At 39.2% G+C, this 21,955-nt stretch overlaps 1 protein-coding gene across 4 annotated transcripts; it reads right to left on the bottom strand.

The window, feature by feature from the left end:
* Nucleotides 1-46: 46 nt before the first annotated feature.
* INTS10 (integrator complex subunit 10) lies at nt 47-21,227 on the bottom strand. Of its 4 annotated transcripts, none has more exons than XM_030271577.4 (18): nt 21,042-21,227; nt 20,091-20,158; nt 19,289-19,392; nt 18,150-18,289; nt 17,572-17,653; nt 17,139-17,279; nt 16,561-16,732; nt 15,937-16,106; nt 12,267-12,400; nt 11,391-11,547; nt 10,651-10,733; nt 9,637-9,789; nt 8,410-8,518; nt 7,964-8,043; nt 7,349-7,511; nt 6,216-6,309; nt 2,286-2,363; nt 47-391 (listed from the first exon to the last, which is right to left on the bottom strand). In XM_030271577.4, the coding sequence occupies exons 1-18, from the start codon at nt 21,210-21,212 to the stop codon at nt 235-237; spliced, it is 2,256 nt and encodes a 751-aa protein (XP_030127437.4). In that variant the 5' UTR covers nt 21,213-21,227; the 3' UTR covers nt 47-234. The 4 variants fall into 4 exon arrangements, with proteins under 4 accessions (XP_030127437.4, XP_012428911.5, XP_030127438.4 ...); XM_012573457.5 differs by having other exon boundaries at nt 11,391-11,544; nt 21,042-21,226; XM_030271578.4 differs by lacking the exon at nt 2,286-2,363.
* Nucleotides 21,228-21,955: the final 728 nt, after the last annotated feature.

The raw sequence follows: 21,955 nt of genomic DNA, 5'->3' as shown, positions 1-21,955 counted from the left end.
ATGGAAAAAAAAAAAAAACCCAAAACAAATAGAATATTACAAAAACTTCTTAAACAACATTTTATTATAAAGTTTGATCTACTCACATAATAAATCAAGCAATGCAGAACCTGTAATTTACAGGGAACTTCTTGACCCTCTGAACAAGAGACTTTCCACTGCTATATGCTGCTTGTTCATGCCAAGAGCCTTCCCCTCTCTCCATAAAAGACACTGCATCAGGATCCAGTCCATTCAAGCAAGAGTCTGCAGCAGCAGTATTTTCTCATTAATGCAGAACCTATGCAAGACCACCATGAGATTTTCCCCACAGCGCGAGACCTGGCGCTCCATGGCCAGGCGGAAATCTTCCTTCACTCCTTTAGTTATACCCCGGGTAACTGTGTGGTGCCTTAAGCCATGAAGGAGAGAGAGACAGACAAAATCAAATTATGGTTATCTAGTGAACTACAGTCTTTTAAAAGGTACGGTGTACCACTTACTATATATTTATGGTCCATATCTGAGTTTATTTAATGAGAGTCAAAGAGCCTGTGCTACGCTATTTTTTAAAAATCATGTTTAATAGGTTACAAGTCTTTCAACAGTTAGAAGCTGCAAAAAAAAATGTATGTTCTCACTGCTTTGACTGTGACTGCTGAAGGGAGAAATAATGTCAGTCTTCTGAATAACAGGAAAATCCATTCTCTTAACCCAGTAAGCAGAGAGTTCTCTTTGCTTAGGGAAAGGATTTTTTTTTCCCTCTCTGCCTTTGCTGCCCAGGCCACTTCTTCCCTGTAATCACCTCTATAAATGGTTGGGGTTGAAAGAAGAGTGAAAAGATGAACTTGCTTTCAAGTTCAAGGTGGAGCACATGTGCCACCATAAAGAGCAGAGGGCATCTTCTACCAATATCAAAGTGCAGGAAGGAGCTTTATAATCCTTTATAAACACACGGATAAAGCTGTGACTAGTGGAGGGCACAGTGAGCACAAACCCCAAATCAAGCCAGGCTGCATCAGCAGAAGCCAGCTCTTAGGATGATACTAGACATCAGGCAAGGGGTTACATTTATTCTGAGCACAAGTTCAGGACTTATTTTGAAACAGAACAAAGGTCCAGCTACTGAGCAAGGTAAAGCAGTGCTGGCTGGGGGAAACTTACGGGATATTGCCCTGTTAAAGGCCATTTTTATGAACAGTTCTTTGTCCTTACACCGGCCTCAACACCTAAATCTTGTCCTTAAAACAATGTTCTGCAGCACCAAAGCACTTCACTTGCACTGGTCCAGAATTGGGTAAGTTAGATCAAGACTTTGTAACAGCTACCTGCAAGCCCTGCTTGGGAAGGAGAGAAAAAGACATGCCCTGAAACGAGAACCTTAACACGACTGAAGGAACCAGCATAAATTAATTTAGAAAGAAAAGCATAATGCTAATGCTGAGATGAGTCCTGAGTCATGGGTAAGAAGGGAAGAGCTGGTCTGAACCCAGCAAGCCCACTGAAAGACAGAAAGAAAATAAAAAATAAAGGGTGAGGGCATCTGTGCCCATCCAGAGATGCTGGGAACAAGGAAGGGAAACATCTCAGAATTACATTCACCAACAATACCACACAACTTTTGTGTAAATAATGAAGTCCAACATTTGACAAGAGACTTCTCTGCCAAAACAGTAGAGACCTTTGCAACACATGAAAAAGGCAAAGCCTACTGGGCAATTCCTTGGTGAGCTATGCTAAGTAAAGCAAACCTGCACTGAAAATATTCAGAGGCTATGGGATAAGTCCTGTTTTCAGTCTTTATTGTCTTAAGCATTGCTGGCAGCTGAGTGCTATGGTCAGTTACAGCCTGAAGGAGAATATGCAACCTACAGCTACTGAGCAAGCCAGCAGCACTTTAGAAGATTAGAGTTCTATTACAGCTAGAAAACACAAAACAGAATTCAGAACAACCTAAATGAAGAAAAGTTGCTGCAAATGGATCCAGGAACCGGTATCTTGAAAATAAAGGGTTATGCTCTTGCTAATACATGATGGAACATCAGTAAAACTTTTGAGGATTTCTACATTATTGTTTAAATTCAATAGTGATTACTAAATTGACAGGACACAGATACTGGCAACTTATGGGAAAAAGAAAAATAAATGTTATTATAGAACAACATGGTTTGCCAGGCAATGTAGGCACAAATGAAGAAATTAAAAAAAAAAGATAAATATTGAGTAACAAATTGCTGAAAACCATGGGCAGTAAAACATGTTGACAAAACACAGCACACTATGAGCAGGGTTTTTCCACTTGGTACCTGTCAGCAGTCTGTATGCTGGGCTGTAGCACAGGTATGAATTCCTGCTGCAGTAACCCCATGGGAGGGCTAGAGGTCCTTTAAAAAACAGCAAATAGCAGCATTCAAACACCCACACACCAACTCCCCCTCTGGTGCAAAACAACTCTCCAAAAAAGGAGTAACAAAACTAGGGTGAGCTCACACAGCAGTATGACCACCGAGCAGCCAAAGGGGTGCAGGACTCTTAACAGCATCAAACATGCAAATATCCCCAGATTTCACTGCAAGGCTGTTCTACAGTTGTGGTCTAAATATATACACATATTTTTGGACAGTTACACCAGGAGAAAGGACAGCAGCAGGTGCAAAACCAATACACAGTTGTACTAGGATGAACTGTCACAGCTCTTCCAAGGAAGCATGTCAGTCAGAAAAGATTTAATCAGAGGAGCAATGCAGATACCACAGCTTCCCTCCAGTACTGGCAAGAGCATGTCAGCAAAGTGGGAGAGCCCACAGCTTGGAGCTAAGGGATTGACTGCTGAGCCCAAGCTGAGTGCATGCACAGCGGGTATCGGCCAGATTGAGTACATGGCAGTATTTGTCAAAGGTTGGCCAAGTATCTTTTCATTAGCCCACAGATGGACTCTTCCACCTTTACAAATTCTAACTGCATATAAAATCAGCTCTTAGAGCATGGTACAATGCCAGAGCACAAATGCCCGCTCAGAACAACCTCCTATTTATGACCAGGGCCACAGGAACTAACCACCAAAAGCTGTCTCAGCTGAAAGACAGTGCGTCTTCTTCAGGAAATGAAATTTTTATCTCTATGTGCTATCTAGAACAAGATACAAGATACAAGAACCTTAGAGGTTCAGACTAGAGCCATACCCCACTTAAGGAGAAGAGAAAGGAGAAATTTGGTATATTGGAGAGATATTTAGCTTCTTAATCTAAGTCTCTCATAATGTCACCTAAATCTTAATAGGCACCTGAGTATTGAGTGCACCCCCAGTGATGCCATGAAGGGAGCAGAGAAGCAAAACTCGCAGTTAGATTCCTGTAATTCTGAGTTAGGTGCCTACCTTCAGATCTGACAGGTGGGTATTTGGCTTAGCATCTACGGTTTATTGATAAATACGAAGCTTATAAAAGTCAAAGATGGGACATTTAACACTCTAATACAGCTACAATAACCTGAAATAAAATAGCTAAAACAATTATTCCATCAAATGAGATAATTTTTCGAGAGTTCTTGGCATGAGTAAGTCCAGTATTTGCAAAAATGGACATGGGAAACAGAAAATACAAAGGACCGGCAAGATGTTATTGGTCCCAGAGTGGCAGATGTTTGCAAAAGGGATTCTGTGCAATTGTGTCGTCACTTCTATTTGCAAGATCTGCAGTCAGAACTAAGCATACACATGTTCACAGAGTAAAAATTACACTTTCAAGATACATTGTTTCACTTCTGACCACAAGGAGAGATGTGATGGGAATATGAGTAAAAAGAAGGACACAGCTTTCGGATCAAGTTTTAGGCCATTAGGGAGGCTACAATGAGATTAATTAGAGTAAGATTTATCAAAAAGAGGAGCAAGATATTAAGCAGCAATTTCATGCATAGTGCTTTTCTCCTCTTTAGCCTCACTAACTAAACTGCCCCTACTGATATGAATATCAGATAACTGTTAAACTTGGCTTTTCTAGAAGGGAGTTTAAAAGCACTCAATGGTGCTGGATTCAAAGCTCATAAAACAAATCTCGTTAACACCACAAACAGAATGAGCTGGCTGTATCACCAGTTAAAACCAAAACCATGGACCTTCTCATTACCACAGTGGATGCAAGCAAAGGGAAATTATTTTGCAGAACCTAATTATAAGTCTGCAGACTACCAAGATCTTACTTCATCTTTTGTAAAAGTACACTGGAGTTTGCTTTACAGAGCTCAGAAAAATGAATATAATCTCCTATGAAGTACAAAGTACTTAGAAAAAAGTACTGGAAGAAGAATGAGGAATTCACCTGGGGAGAAAATACCCTGTAAGTCATCAAACAAAAAGCAGTCCTTATAAAAGATACATAGTATCTGCAATACATTTCCCATCCATTAAGATGCAGGATTACTACATTTATGCTAAGAAAAGATCAGACAAAGGAATAACTGCTTTATGTTTGTCCTGTTGTGTCGAACTCAGAGTCTTTGTCAGCATGAATGAACAGCATCTGAGCTGTCCCTGCTAATTCATGGGAGGATGGTGCAGCAGCTCATCCAACCAGAACTGGTGATAGTTTTGAAAGATGTAAGCAGTCTGCAGATACTGAACCTACCAACCACTGTCCCAGGAAACAGGGCTACACTGGCACACTTTATCAAAAACCCCAGCTAGAGGAGGCTGTGAGCTAACCAGGTCAACACTGGTGGGTGACACCAGCCCTGGGCTTCACAGCCAGCCCAGCTGAAAACATACCTGCAGTACCAGGGGAGTAGACATCATCTCCAACCAGTGGCTTATGCCCTCAACTGTCCCTTCCATCAGCTCTCTGGTGAAGTGCTTCCAGCCCTACACAGCCACATGAAAGATGCTGTACACAGCTTTTCCAGCTGGACAGGATATTTGACTGTTTTGGCTCAGTGAGCACAAAGAAACAGACTTCTACAAGCCCTTCCGTCATTGAGGAAACATCACTGATCAAAAGGAGGTCAAAGAGGGATTCTGTCCTGCTAGCAACACTTCTCCCTACCTCCTTCCTGACTGGGGGGGTCAGAACAGAAAGTAACTGTGGCCACGCCAGTCAAACAGAGCCAAGAGAAACAGTGCTGAACTACTGCAATGAAATGGAGACAGCAGGTAAAAGTTACCAGATGAAGTCTTCAGTGCTAAGCCCTCTTGCTGGCAAAGCTTATTATTTAACACCCTGTGTGGTGCAGCAAGTCCTGAAGCTTGTTTTCATACAGCTGGTTACAAGCAGTGAGATATGGCAAGGGTAAAAGTTTGAAAATCTAGAGCTTAAAAGAGAAAATTCTCCGTCACATATTTAAGTATTTGAATTTCTACTTTTCCTTTAATTACACCTAGTATCTCATTTTTGTGTTGATCACCTAGATCTCTGGAAAATCTATTTACTTGTTAAAATTTGGATCCTGTTGTCTCATGTTAGGCTCCCATTTTGAAAATTTCAGCCCATTTCTGGTTAGTGAATAGCCAGAATACACTGACCCTAAGTGGTCAACAAACTTTCAGCAGTCCCCCTTTTAGGAAGCAAAATACTATAAGTTCTCATAAACAACCAAGATACTCCAAAACATTATGCCACTAAAACCCTGCAGCAAATAGTTTTGAATCAAGACTGAACAAGTAAGAACACCCAGGAAGTTAATCCAAATTATCAATTTACTTCAGCATCTTCTAATAAGCTAAGCAGAATAAGATGATCTGCTGATTCTAACAGGTTACTGGAGTGTAGCTGGAATATAATTTAATTTATATTTTTACTGAAACTTTTCATCATTCAGTGGACTTTCATGGATTTTGCTTGCAAAAATAAGCAAAATAGTGCTTTTTGCTCAGCATTACTCTTCAGCAAAATTAGTAACAACACCTTGCACTCATGCCTAATTATTTGAAGAATTCCTGCAAAGTGCAAGTGTCTACTTGAAAGAGCACAACTAATCACTTCAATATCAATCACTCTAAAGCAAATGCCACACTCAGAAATAAAGTCCTATAAAAGCAGGAATTAAAGATGAAGAACCCCCCAAAAGAATACATAGATCAGCAGGAGTCAGAAAAAGAAACTCACGGCCTTGTTTGAACTCCTTAAATTTAAGCTCAAAGACATGACAAAGTATCCAGAAGATAACATGAAAGCAAAGACAACCAGAACATACTCCCTTTTTTTTTTTGCCAAAGAAAACAGTAAATGCTTTTTTATCCTTACTTGATCAACATTGCTTGATTTGGCAGCAGTTCCAGATGAATTTTCCCTCCTTCCTGTGTTCTTAAATAAGCAAATTCCTCCAACATATCAATATCTGAAGAAAACGTTAAAGATTTGAGTAGGGAAACAATGATTGAGAACATTCTTTCTTATGCCTCACATCTGAAGCCACATAGCTGAGAGTCAAACTGAAAAGCTATTGAAGTACCTCATTATTAAAAGTGATAGAGAAGATCACAGCATGTATTCCTAATCCTCCACAAACTGATGAAAAATGGCTTTTCTAAGTGAAGAACACATCCGTTAGTTTCCTTTCTTTGTTTCTTCATATGTAGTCAGAGGTAAAGAAGGCTGATCTCAAAATTCCCTGGGTTTCACTTCCTTTTCCTGCACTCCAGATTATGAAAGCAGTACAAACTGAGGCTACATCTGAAGCAAGTGCCACCACGGTGGCACATTATCACCCTTTTTAGTTTTCTATTTTGATCTCTTATTTAGCTGCTTGTTTTGTTTGCTCTTTCTTTCTCTTTCCTTTAACACCACAGCTTATTTAGTTGTCTCAGATAGGAGTTAGACCCCCCCTTGCTTCCTGAGGCCCATGGCTGGATGTCTATTTAGGTTAAACATGAAACTGTCCATTTGTGTGTATGATGATCAAAATTTATGTCAGATATCTGAATAGATAAATCAGATGTGCTTTGCGTGATCTTTGACACAGCTCATTATCTTACTCAACCCAAACATGTTACTCACAGAAAGCATTTCACAAACAAGAGCCAAAATCATTCAGCTCTGCAGCACAGGTGCCACCTTGTCTTTTTTGTTAACAGCCTTGTACATAATGCCCTGTATTTCTTAATGAAAAGATTGCTATCACTCGTATGAGCAGCCCGAACTCCTGCTGTTTTCCTGAATGGAAATTCAATGGCAGTGTATTTAAGGGAACTCTCAAGTGACAGGGCACAGGAGACATATTTACAGTCTATTGTGTACTGAGCCTACTACAAGAGGTTTTCTTGGAATGAAAATAAATACAGAATATATTTCAGAGAAAGAGCTGCTGTGGAAACTAACAGCTTTTTCAACACTACAGCACAGGATGTTAAAGACATTCTTGGTTAGAGAAAGGATACTTGTGACATAGTTGAAAAAATTCTCATACTGGAAGTTTCCTTGCTGGCAGATTTTGTTGATGGCTTTCAGGAACAAGTTCTCACCCCTCGGCCACTCATGCTGAAGCAGAACAACTACGTGGCCCAGTGCCATATCATCTCTGCTGTCTGTGAAAGCTCTGAGCTTCAGGGAGAAAAATTACATTCAGACAATCTGGAAATATATGTTGCTTTCAAAAACACATAGGATTTATCTCACCTAGACCTGTGCAAATAGAGAAGTTATTTAGAAGTATATATTAAAGCAGAATGAAATACATTTTTAAAGTAGGTTGGAAATTTCCAGCTAAAATACCAAATCCTCTCCACTGACCTGTAAGAGAAGTCTGAACAGAGACAAAAATTTTGAGATCTGTTCTATCTTCTCTGCTCAAAACCAAAACAAATAGAGAAAAAAAACCAAACCAAACTCTCCTCCATCAAAACTCTACCCCCCTCTCCAAATGAAGACCCTCCCCTAACCCATTTAGGTGAGAAGGATTGAGGCACAGCCCTAGGACACAGCCATGCAGTTTCAGGATACATAAACTAGGCCTTAAGGACAAGAAAGTTCCAATTACCTTGGAGCTATCTTACCTTGAAACAAGCTAACAACAGATGAAGGCAGTAAGGCATGATAGCTCTACTGGTACACGGCCAAAGCTTCAAATCAGACCCTGCAACAGAACAGTTCTTTAGGGGTCTCACAACAGGTAGGCTGAAGAAATTGAGATGGGACAAAACAAGTCCAAAATTACCTCATCTCAGGCAGGGAGGAAAGCTTTAAATGTAAATTATGACTGATTCAAAATGTGAAGTGAAACATTTAAATTTTTCTTCTCCACTTCTCTTTTCCTGTGGTAGGACTTTGCCACCAATATACTTTAAAAGGTACAAGCAAGAAAACCTCAATACAAAACCAATAGGGAATAAAAAACTTCCTCCCTTTTCATAATACAAAATGAGAATAATTATATACTCAACCAGAACACATTAACTAAAATTCAGCTAACACTGAGTTTAGGGTAATAGCAACTCCATACCTTTCCTGAATTTTGACTTGACTTTAGGTTGCTCCTCTTGTACTTTACTTCCTTCTTGTATTGGAAGTAAAATACAGCACATGAGGTCAAGCACTTTTTCGCACGTTTGCTGCAAAAGAAGGGACATGATAATGCTAAATTTAAATTACAGCTCTTAAATATTAATATATGTTAATAATAAGAAATTACAGATACCACAGAAGGACAAAACAATCACAAAATTCTTTGCTAGAACTTGAGTTTACTTAATATACAGTACAGCCTGGCTAAGCAAAAAGATTTAGCTGTCACTAAATAACCTCTGAGAACCTACGTACATCATTTTAATTGTGAAAAAATTGTATTTGCATTCTTCATTCCAAGAGGGTAAGACCGATATAACTGCAATCAAAAATTATTTTGTTTTGAAGGATTAAGTTTTTAAATAAATTCTTAAAATAGTTTTGTAAACATTATTCTGTTCATGGTAAAAATAGAAAGGAAAATGGCAGTATGACAGCATGACAGAATTTCAATGAATTTTCAATGCTATTTCCTAGCAAGGAGTCTGTGGGAATATATGATCACATTTCCAGTGAAAAAGTATTACAGTGAAAGGGACAAAAGCACTTGTCCAGCAGTACTAGGATGATGTTAGACCCTAAGAGACAGAGCCTTTATTGTCAGTGCTGACTCTGACTGACCTCAGACCACCATGCACTCCTGCAATACTGAGAACGTAAAATATTTATTGCAAAACTAGAGCAAGTTCAGAGGTCAGGCCAGAAAATATTGTTCTGGTGTCTCTTATATCATCAGCTAATAACTAACTCTCTTTTAAGATGATCACAGAAGTTCCTTCACTTTTTATTTTGCCTGCCACATGAAGCCAGTATCTAAAAGAAATCCCCCTCAATTTAAGGAACTAATTCAGTAAAGCTAAGGAATTCAAATTAAGGCTACATTTATAGACAAGTCAAACACTTGTAGCCATGAAAAATCTTAACTAACCTCCCAAATCTTCACTACTAAAAAGACTATACACATATATAAAGAGCTGCTAATGGACGGTCAGTTAATGTGGCACAGCATATAATTCTCCCAGTAAAGCACGGATCTTTCAGTAGACCCTGGTTAATGTTTGATATCCTACTGAAAGCAGGCTCACAGGAATATTCTAAGGAAAAAGAGAAATGGGAACCACAGGGCCAGCTGATGAAAGCCCAGGGTGTGCAATGCTGTACCTACCCGGTATTCTCCAAGGGCAAAGTGGCACGATGCTAACTGGATTAGTGCTCTCTGATTTTCTAAAGATCCTTGTCCTGTAATTTGCTGGGGAGAATGAGAGCCCTGAAGAGCTGCCAAGTGATGTAGGCTGCTAATTGCTTTTTTGTATTGTCCCTTTGAAAAAGAATAATAAAAACAACATGTTAGGGTCTTTTCTATACAATAGGTAGAGAGAGAGTAAAAATTCTCATACAGGAAGCTTTCAAAATGGAGTGTGTCCAAGTAACAACCCTTCAAATTTTTAATTTAAACTAATAATCTCCAGTGATGAGTTGTGTACAAGACTGTGTGTGGGTCAATCACTTACAAGGCAGTCAGAAGACAAACAAAACTCTACTTGAAAAAGCCGGTTTACAAAATCAAATTTGTAACTGAATCAAATAATTATATTCTTGAATTAATCATTATTTATTTAGACTACAAAAGTTTGAAGTAGCTCTTGTTCAGGCACAAGTAGAGCAAAAATAAAAGACTCACAAAGAAAAAATAAAGAGCAAGCTTTCTTCTGTAGATGGTATTGGAATGAGCATAGCCAGCCTAATTTTTGTGAAGTACAGATGCTAACTGACATATGTTAAAACCTTTCACTGTTTGAAAATTCTTCTCTCTTGATTGCAAGATCATTGCAATACAATGCACTGATAGACTAATAAAATGCATTTATCTTTCACAACACTATGTATATACACACTGTCAAAACACCAATATAGATGTTTTTACACATGCCAAAATTAGTTGGACTCAAACAACAGCTACTGGGACAGAACCATTCAAAGCAGGGCACCAAGCTTGTGGTACAAACAGTGAAGTTCTATCCCCGGAAAGGGATAAAGGCATAAAACCAGTAGACACTATAAGCAGTCAAACTGGCTAATGAGAATTGCTATTTACAAGAAAGAAGTAAATTACTATTTACTAGAAGGAAGAACAACACAATGGTGGTGTTTTTCCTAGTTTATACAATAGTTTTTTTACCTGGTAGATGATCATGTCTGTAAGAAAGATTCTTAACCAAAGCCAAGTTTCTGTCTTCCATGACAAACAAATTCTGGTGAACTCTGTGTTACGTGATTAGAGAAGAAAAAGCAAAGAAGAATATGAAACATTTCACAGCTTTGAGTTAAGCATCAATAATATATATATATAAGCTGAATTTAAGAATGGAATAAATGACACGAAAACAGTAAGAGGATGAAATCCTTCACACATAGGATACTCTCTTTCTACACACATTTTTTAATTACACTTCTCTTCACAGTGTCCAACAAACCTAAAAGCAGCTAGGTGGTACTGTTCACCTGCTTTTTAAAAGAGAAATTTTTTTCAAAATTATCACGCCCATTATTCTCAGAAAGGAAGACACAGTAAAAACACGTATTCTTAATCATGAACTAAGGCAGCCATTAGCAGCACATCCTCACTGAGCACTATCAGCCCTACTACTGACCAACTGCTCCAAGAGAAGTAGGGGTGAATAAGCAAAGATGCATCAAGAATGAAATGCAATACAAGAACAAAATATTCAGAAAAGCAACAACTGATAAAGATTCTTACTGGAACTTCTATCAGAAGTACTCAGGACCCAAAGCCATTTCAATTTTAAGGATTCATAATGGCAGAAATTCAATTTTAACAATAAAAAAGTGATCTCTAAGCAGAGCAATAAAGATGCAATTATTTTATTTTAAATGCAATTCTAAATGCAGTTACCTTACCTTTGTCAAGTGATTCCAGAGAATAAAGCAGCTCCCAGCTCTCTCTTGCCAATTTGAAACTCTCTAATACTTCAATGGAGTTTGCAAGATCAGCCTTATTTACTGTAATATGGCGACTTCTTGCTTTCCCAGAAGGATCCTCATCATCTGAGCTCTGCTTAGAAGTCAGTATAAACACAAAGATGAACTTCTTAATTTATACTTTCTTCAGGACTCTAAAGTCACAGCAGTTCCACTGAACACAAGAAAACAATTATGTATAGAGGTACCACGGTCCTAGTTTAAGTGGCTTTAAGTGATTTTTCACTTAGCTTGTATTAAGGTTAGATCCATCTGCTTTGCTACCAAGAACTCAGTGGCACAGTGTGATGAGCAGTATCCCAAATAAACTTATTCTGTTAAACATGGTATACCACCACTGAGCTATCTATTGAAGTACATACACACTTCACACTTTATAACTCAATTTAAGCCTACAGTGGCAGAAAGCAAAGGAAATCCTTGTGTTCTCTTTACAGCAGAGAAATTCTATAAAGTAGTGATTTTCTACCATTAAAGCAGTAGACATGATAAGTCAATTACTTTGGAAGTTTACTTGTAGAATATCTGACTGCTATAGGTACCTTTCTAAGTGCTTTTGCTGAACTCCTTCAAGTTAAAGCATTCACAGCAGTACATGTGTCTACAGCAACTGCTGCAAAACTGGTTTCATTCTTGCTGGCTTTAGGAAAAAAATGCTTGAAAATTGTGGTCATAAACAGATAATTCAGGGTAGCTCTAAAAATATGTCTTTTACATCTATGTCAAAACCACTGTTGTCTAAATCCCAGTAGCAATGCCATTCTTGTTATGAATTAAAAAGTTTACAAAAATTACCATTGTTTTTTCTCTTCCTTCAGCAAGTTTCCTCTTTTTGTGTATGTGTTTGTTACGATCAATATCTGTATCACCATAGATGTTGGGTACATCCTCGAGAAGAACCAGTGGAGTTTGGTTTGGAGCATTTGGACCTGGATTTAAAGATAAATTAATTCACAATTGCCCTAAACTGATTTGAAAGGTCTTATGCCTACAGCAAGCTGTTTTTTTTTTTTTTTTTTTCCTTCACAAGTAATTACTATAATGCTACAGAAAACAATACTAAATTAAGTCTTAATTTGCTTAAACTATGCTGGTAAAGCTAAGGTTTCCTCAACACATCCATATAGTGAAGGTCAGAGTGCATTTACCAGACATCATCAGAGTCTGATTGAGAGCTTCAGAGTATTTCTGAATCCCTTTCTTCTGGAGCAGTCACAAGATATACTCAGGTAGCAGGTGTTCTCTTATCAAGCATTATTTGGTTTAAATAAGTACAATTATTCAAAAGATGAACTCTGAAGAACAAATGACTCTGAAGTTAACAGCCACAAATATGGCAAAGCACAACAATACTCTCAAAATATTTCTCATGAGAAACCAAAGCAATATGCCGACAGGCACAGACCCACAAAGAAGTTTGTGTATTTTATGACAAGATTTCCCCAGTAGGATCACCCAGTGTCAACTTTGCCCCCACCGATATTAGTAAACAGAATTAAACCTTTAGTTGACTGCCAGAGCTCATCTTCACTCCTAAAAAATAGAAAAGCCTCATTTTGAAACACAGAAAACAATTTCTACTTTCACTGTTGTCACAGAATATCCAGCAGGATCTGGTTCACACTCCAGTGCTTAAGTTTCATTAGACATAAAATAGGAACAGTACTTCTTAATCTTAAACAACATTGATATGCGATCACTAGTGAGACAGTTTTCCTTCCAAAACCATTTTCTTCCTCTGCAAAATTAAGCTGCATATAGATGTGCAAAGCTCAGTAAAAGAGAAATGTAAAGGGAAGAGGAATCCCTTAATCTGTGTTCTCCTTCTGAAATCTCTGTCAGGTAAGACAGTATTGCAAATAAGTATTTTCAGTTTGTGCATTTCTTCTATTTGCAGAAATATATGAAGCTAAGGTCTCGTTCATAACTGCAAAGAACTAATGTGGGAGTTTAGGAGATGATTTATTTAATCTCTTGACAGAAAAAAAACTTCTATTAAGCTTTTCCTATCTAGTCAAAAGTGATGTGTAAGGAGTTCACTACAATAGAAGCTCCTGTCAGAAGAAACAACCAATTTGCTCTACCTAACAAATTCAGTAAATAACAAATACAATAAATACAACCACAATAACCAGGTTGATAAATACCACCACTGAAACTGCACCTACAGCATATTGCAATCACCTCTCCTGTACTATCATGTATTCCACTATGTCAGAATCTCATGTGTGAAAACTGAAAATAGAGTTAAGACATAATGCAGAAGATTCATATCTGTTTCTCATGGATGCAAAGTACCACAACTGGGATGCTGGAAGAGTTTCACCACTAGAACCTCAAAAGCTACCTAGTTCTAATATCTAAGAAGAAAAAAAATTGGGGTTTTCTTTTACTCATACTGACTTAAATTAATGCCAGCTAAGTGCTTTGCTTTCCAAACAAGTGCTCTCCTCCCAGCACCAGAAGTGCACTGCAGTCTTTATTCCAAAACCTCCAGTCCTAAAACAAAAGAAAATTCACTGTCACACTTGACTGGGGCTGCAGACCTTCTCTTATCATACTGAAATTTACACAGGCATACAAAGAGTAGCGTTGTGTTCTTCTGTCTGAGCTCTAGAATCAAAGATTACAGAGTTTTTAATTGTTTTCTGGCAGAGAGTGTTATAAATAAACCCCAAAAAGCATAAGCCCAAACAGCAACTCCTGCCAAGCCTGGAGGCAGCCTCAAAGTTATGAGAGGTGTGAATTGCCTCATTCATTTCTCAAGTCTCCAGCAAAGCAGATACAAATTATGTAAGAGAAATGCACTGAAAAGTTTTCCCTCAGAGGCCTCTTGCAAATCCACGCACATGAGAGTCACAGATCTAATCCTCACAGATGAGGAGACAGCGTCTTTCTCTATGACCATGGTTCCAAAATATGTAGGATTCTACATTTCTACAGTAAGACCTCCAGAGAGAAGGAGGAAAAACTGTAAGGACAGAAAAGATATGAAAGGCACTGAATAGCACTGGATTCAATGCTAAAACAGAAATGAGTAAAAGATGTCTTGGAAATAAGCTCCTGATATCAGAAAATGACACAGGGTACCAGAAAAGTTGCACCAAAGGAACTGCACTCTGTGATCTCAGTCTACATTCTTTTTCAGAAAATGTTAGCTTTGAAATACTCAATTGTACAACTTAAAAAACAACATTTTCACTAGTTCTTTACTTCTTTTCTTCTTTAACTTGGACACAAGCAGCTAAAACTACATGCACACCTGAAATATCCTCCTGCCCAGCAGAACCCTTCTTTCTTCTGGACAGAACAAAAACTCGATCCATTAGTTAATTAGTTCCTGTACTTGTTAAAGTGACTCTATGTTCTTTGCATACCAGTGGCCATGCCATTTGTCCTCTGAGCTTAGCTATCTACTGACACTGATCAACTGATCAACCAACACACTGTAAGCATCAACCAAACCCATCATTCGCATTGACTACTTCCTTACTCAAATGACCATTTGCTCCATACAGAAAAATATGATGAAACTTATGATCACAACACACAGAATTAAAACTGTAATTTTAACATGAATCAATAATTGTAGTATTAATAAGTACTAATTACCTATGGTGACAACTGTTATTGTTGCAAGGAATTTTCTATCACATCATTAAGAGCTGAAATTTCCTCTTTGTGATGATGTTTACTTCAGTAACTTCTAAAAAAAATGGAGCTTAAAAAAACTTTCCTCAGCTTCTGGGTCACCCCTGAAAAGTCCAATCAATCCCAAAAAAAGCAATCCAAGGTGCTCCAAGCAATCTAGTATGTCCGAAATGCAGACGCGAGTGGGTAGGAAAACGCACAGGTAACGCACGTATGTTAAACATTCCATTAACCAATTAATTACAAATTAGGAGTAATGTGCAAAACATTCCTTAAAGATTATGCTTAAGCTATATAAAGAAAGACAAGTTGGAAGCTTATGAATGTCAGGAAAGCTTTCCCTATTCAGCTTTTATTTGCTTAATTACAAATTTGTGTGTTCCCAATGCAAAGCTATCTTCACTTATTTTGACTGAAGGAAAGCAGGAAAATGTCAGCTTCAAAAAACAAAATCATAGGAAAAATGAAACAAACATGATGCTCATGGAAGAGTAGGAATTAACCCTAAGGATGTTTCCTATAACATCTGGTATGTTACTTTTCTCCTTGCTAGACAACCAACTGCTACTGGCCAAGGTTGAAACCAGAATGCTAAGCTAGATTGATCTTTGGTCTGTCCAATACACATTTGTTATGAACGACTGGTAAGATTGGTAAGATTAATGGCTTGGGAGAATTATAACACGTTATAACAACATGTAAATGTTGCTTTGTGAGATGACATGTTCAAAAGACTAATGAGAAAATATCTTTATAATATTAGCAATGAAATCATGAAGGGCTCATTAGAGAAGTTGAAACATAGGAAACTAACCTTGAAAGAGCGATGGCTGGATGTTGCTGACATACTGAAAAGCATTTTTAAAGAAGACCAACATTGTGGAATACACAACTTGATTCTTGTATTTAATGTGGGCTTCACTATCAAAGTTACTGATGTATCTGCAGAGATCTTTCATTCGATGCAGAATGTCACCATAACTTCTGAGGGGAAGAGAGATAACAAGAATTCAGGATGTTACAGAGGCTCTGCAACTAAAGAAAAGAATGTATAGCGAATATGAAAATCTCAGTGTTTCTGCTGAGGATATCCCCCAGCATCAAGTCAGTGGAGGCTGGAAATACATGCTAGTGGAATTTCACAAAACATTTACCATGTTTCTCTTTACTGTGGCACATAGAGAAGGTTACCCCACAGCACTAGTGTGCTTATGCATGACTTTCATAATCGAAAGTTGATTTTAGAGACTAATTTGAAAGCGATCTCCAGAGCACCATTTTTGCTTTACATTGTCCAGTCTTGAAAGAAAAGCTGCTGTGAACTTACACAAAATGTTCTTGTGTTAAACATGCTCTTCAGTGGGAATTGTTCTTACAAAGAATCAAAAAGCCAAATTCTCCATGAGGGGAAATACCCAGCAAAGTAGAGCTTTCTTACCTTCTTCCCTTATCCATTTGCCACTCACACCTCATTCCCACCACGGACAATATTTTAAACAGCCTCTCCCAAGGATCTGTAATCTGGGATGATTTCTCTGTGAGACCATCTATTACATATTTCTGAGAGCTGCGCTTGCTTGGAGACATAATATCAGAGGAATCTTGTGAACCTAGAAAACCACCAGCACATTTTTCTCTTCATAAAGAAATCAAACAAACTAATTCATTCAAGAAGACATGTAAAAATTCTGTTGGTGCTTTCAGGATAACCGTTCTTTACACAGAAGGCTAACAGGGAGAAGCAGGCATTTCTGCCTCTTTGTACAAGAGAGCTGATAGGCTGGATAAGGACATTTTGGACATTTTGTCCCACCTCTCATATGCTGAAGCATCACGACTAAGTAGCTGAAGCACCATTTTGGTATCTTGGAATCAAAGAACTAGGAAACACTAAATACTACTACTAAATGTTGTCTGTGGGATACATTACATAAAAATAATGCATTTTTTATTTATGGACATCAGTGATATTAAGAGACATTCTAAGAAAACTTGATTTTGTAAAAATATTCTTACCTTGATATTGACTTTCTGTCTGTGTAGATCTAGTTACGTAGTTAATATAAAATTCTGCTGCTTTATTCAGATATTTATATAACAAACTGGCAGGAAGTCGTACATCAGGGTTGTTAATTATCAGAGGAAGAACATCACAAACTAAAACAGAAAGCAAACGGAAAAATCCTTTAGGTTTGCAGGGTTTTTTGTTCTATTTTTCCTACGTAATGTTTCTCAATCAGCAATGGGAGCCTTCATTTCTGAGTGACCATACACCAGAAAGAACCTCACATGAATGGCCCTAGGACCAATTTGTACCATATGGTCAGCCTGGATTAACATGGCCTGAGCCTCTTCTGACTAAAGCAGTTTTCTAACCCCAGTATCATAAAAGAAATTTACTGACCTCAGAACATTGCATAGGAAAACAAGAACATTAGTATTTTCTTACCAAATAATTTTCTAAAACAATTCACTGGAGATTCTTGGTCTTCAATACTTTCAGAATCTAATAATGTTTCTCCAAGGCCTACCTGTGTGAGCAGAGGTGACAATCAAACACTGGACCAGTGGTTTTAGAAACTTTTTTAACTAAATTCAGTGGGGTTGAACAGTAACTCAGTTACAATTCTATGGCAACAGCATGTGCACGTCTCCAAACATATAGTTAAACTATCCACACTCAACAGCAGGTGAAAAGCAATGTCAGAAGATAGCAAAACAAGACCAAGAGAAAAACTGTGCATGAAACAGTTTCAGTAAAGACATGCACAACAGGTGAAAGCAATATATGACTGATACTCTTTCATTTACAAAACAAACTATTGCTTTATTTGCTTCCATTTGTATTCTGCCCAATCCCTTCCTGGTGGTAAGCTCAAGATTCAGCACTCTGAACTATTAGCCACAATGAAACATGAATAAAAAGACCCACCCTCTCATTGAGGCAAAGGAAATCCATTTCAGCAGAAAATCAAAAAACTGAGTGCCAATATCCTGAATAATTAATGTGAGTTTCCCTTCTCTTACCCCATGTTGCACCACAGTCTCTGGGAAACGCCGCAGAAGCAGAAGGAGCATTTCTGCCCTTTCTAATGTGTTAAAGCACTGCTCTGTTGCCTTCAGGAGCATTTCACACTGGACCCGACCAGGAAGGGTCTCAAATAATCCTTAAAAAAATGAAAACATTTAACTTGTTGTATCTGAATTGCAAAGATGACTGACAAAGCATAAAAGACCATCAACATCACCCTTGCTATGCTGAACAAAAAGGGATTTCCTTATGCTTTTCCTGCTTTTAATACACATTCCTGAAAAAAAAAAAAAGCCTGTTTCTTTCAGAGAAAACCAAATAAATATTTCTCTGTAATAGTGTTGATTTCGGTGTAAGGAACTTGACAAGTAAGACTGCTAGTAAGTTGAATACTCAAAATCCTAATATTTCCGTATTTGACATTTCAAGATGATTTTTCAAAACTGTATATTCATGTATTTTTTACTTACATCCTATTTCTACAATTAAAACTTTCATTACTAAAATGTAGGGTTTTTTTCAATTTAAATGTTCAGTGAGACACTAAAAAGAAACTCACATATTCTCCCTGTATGTTTTATGTTTTCACTCTAAAAAATAAATACACCCCATGAAAAATCAAATGTTTTCTTAACTGGAATATTCTTAGACCTTCTGGAGCATGTATTCAAACAGCAGATTATAGTTTGTGAGGTGTAAATCCCGCTTTCAAAACTGCCTGTGGTTGCCAGCAGTGAATGCCAAGCCCTTCTGAACACTATTCATTTTTATATCACTCACTACATCAACAAGAATTCAGCCCATTTTCACAATCATACACTGTTCTCTGCAATCTGTGGGACAATGATTTTTAAGTCCCATTCAACTTTTTTCTTATTCAATTGCTCTTCTATGTGCTTCTTGCTCTGGCAGAGTAAGCCCACCCATATCAGAGACAAAGCAATGGGAATCAGCTTGTCATGTCCCTTTTTTTTCCTAAGCCTAACACACCAAATGAAGTCTGTACGACTGAACTGAGGGAAAAAAACAAGCCCTGCAGTCCACAGGCAAAGTTAGAAAACCTGACATTTACTTGCTAAACTAGATAAATAATCAGAGGGTTCATCTTTCAATTACTTCAGGATAGAATCCTTACCTCTTAAAAACTGTGTCTGCTTGTCCTGGGAGTCATTCCTTAATGCTGATGTAATAACGCTGATCTCCCTCCATACAGCAGGTTGGTCTGGAAAATTCACAAACCTGTAACAAAGTTTAAGGTAAGAAATGTACAGTGATCTCAAAATCTGTCTCAAAGACAAAACCTTCCCATAAAAGTATGTGTTTGGGCAAAATAGAAAATAAAACCTTCCTTTATACAATTTATTTTTAATTAATTAGACCTTTTTTTGCTCAGTTTATTCACACAGATTTTAAAAAAATCTATGTTTATATTTTTGGAAATCTTGATATTTTTCTGTCCACAGAAGGGCAGTGCAGCTGGTGAAGGGTCTGGAGCACAAGTCCTGTGAGGAGTGGCTGAGGGAGCTGCGGTTGTTTAGCCTGGAGAAAAGAAGTCCCAAGAGTGACATTATCACTCTCTACAAGTCTCTGAAAGGAGGTGTAGACAGGTGGGGGGTCAGTCCTTCTCCAAGGCAACCAGCAACAGGACAAGAGGACACAGTCTTAAGATGCACCAGGGAAGGTTTAGGTTAGACATTAGCAGGAATTTCTTCCCAGAAAGGGTAATTAGAATTGGAGTGGGCTGCCCAGGGAGGTGAGGGAGTCATCCTCCCCAAGGTGTTTAAGGAAAGGCTGGATGTGGCACCTGCTGCCATGGTCTGGTTGACAAGGTGGTGTTTAGTCATATCTGGACTCAATCACCTCAGAGGTCTTTCCCAAATTGATTCTATGAATGGAGCACCTGGGATAAAGGTAGAGTTCCAGCTCTGATTACTTACATGTCGTAGAGCAGCCTGCCTGCAGATGCTGTCCTTTCAGCATTCCTCTCAATAGTGTACATCTCATACTGCAGGATGCAAGAACAGAACATCAGCTTTCCCAAATGCATTTATCAATCACATTAGTCCCTCCACTCTAAAAACTGCCCTCAGTTTGCCACAGCAGTCTGCACAATAGAAAATTAAAGGACTACAAGATTTGCTGGAGAAATTAGAAGGTGCATTTAGACTATTTAATCACACATTAATTAAAGCATAAAATTCTGCTTGACAATGTATTTAATATTATTAACACTAACAACCTTCTAGTATCTTAAGAAGGCTAACAGAAAAGTCAGAGAAGGACTTTTCATCAGGGAGTGCTAGGACAAGTGACATCAACTGCAGTAATGGGTACAAACTGAGAGAGGGAATTTTAGATAATATATCATGAAGAAATTCTCTAGTGTGAGAGTGGTGAGACACAGGAACAGGCTGTCCAGAGAAGCCATGTGTACCCCATCTCTGGAAGTGTTCAAGCCCAGGTTGGATGGAGCTTGGAGCAACCCAGTCTAGTGGTAGGTGACCCTTCCCACGGAAGCGGGGCTGGATTAGATGATCTTTAAACCAGCCCTGAACGTTCCATGGCTCTGTGAATACCCTTAATTTCTGCACAAACTAACAACTTGGAATTCAAAGATCTCTTTGCCCAGGGCTTGAACCCAGTCAAATGCAATGCAAAGCCCCGGGCTGCCACAAAAGCCATAATGAGTTAAGGCACTTTAACCAGCAGCAGCACTAAAGGGTTTTCTTTTGTTTTTTAACCGCGCATCACCGCGGCACGCGGCGGCCCCGCCCCTCCCCGCTCCCATTGGCCGAGCTGCCTGTCAATCACACATGGCCGCAGAGAGACCGCGCGGGGGAGGGCGCGGGGCCCCGGTACCGAGCGAGTGCGACAGCGGCGGCGCTCACTTGGATGTTGAAGTCGGCGGGGTAGAGGCTCCGCGCCGTGATGAGCCAGGCCTTGGCCGCCCACAGGTCCCCCGGCACCAGCTCCCGGGCCCGCTTCACCAGGAACTCACAGTCCCCCTGCGCCGACATCTTGCAGCCGGCGCTCCGCCCCGGCCGCCGGGCGGCGCGCATGCGCCACGGCGCTCCCCGAGCCGGGCTCGCCCGCGCTTCCGCCCAGGCTGGCGGCGGGCGGGGGCGGGAGCGGGAGCGGGCCGGGAGCGCCCCTCAGGAGCGCCCCTCCGCCGGGCACCGCCTTCCTAAGGCTGCTGTTGCTGCAGGCCAAAGCCGCTGGGAAAGTCCAGTGCGCTGCTGCCTGCGCTAGCGCTTCTCTAAAGTTCTTACAGTCACCACGGGCGAATGCGAAGGAAAAGCAGGACCTTTTACCAAAGACTGCATGCACCTTTCCGCAGCTTGGAACACATTCTTGCTTCTTATAATTAGATTTTAATGTTAGGACGCTTGATTACAAGCATAACCCTTAATGTTACTTAGCAGGAATTCTCAGTTTCTTTCCTTGTCACTTTTTTCTTTGCTCCTTTCAAGTAGGCTCTTCCTTTCTGATGTTGCAACAAGACCTTACGGACTTTATACTTGGGGACTTCCACTGATCAAATCCATAAATCTACACATCTAAGAGTCAGTGCACTAATCCCTTCAGCAAATAGTTTTAACAGACTTGTAACCTCTCTTACAGGTAAAGGGTCTTGCTTTCCTGCTGAGGTGACAGTGGCCATTCAGAGAGGTGACAAAGGCTCAGCAGAAAGACAATCCCTCATGAAACAGGTTTCTCCTCTTCTTCTGCTCTTGCTATCAAACTAGAAACTGCTGTAGGAAGGTACAGGTTCCTAAAAAAGGCTTCACAGCCTTGCAATCCC

Source organism: Taeniopygia guttata, chromosome 4 (assembly GCF_048771995.1).
Source record: "Taeniopygia guttata chromosome 4, bTaeGut7.mat, whole genome shotgun sequence".
In the NCBI taxonomy this organism is placed as follows: domain Eukaryota; kingdom Metazoa; phylum Chordata; class Aves; order Passeriformes; family Estrildidae; genus Taeniopygia; species Taeniopygia guttata.
Note: the sequence above shows the minus strand (reverse complement) of the source record. Positions and strands in the feature narration are given on the sequence as shown.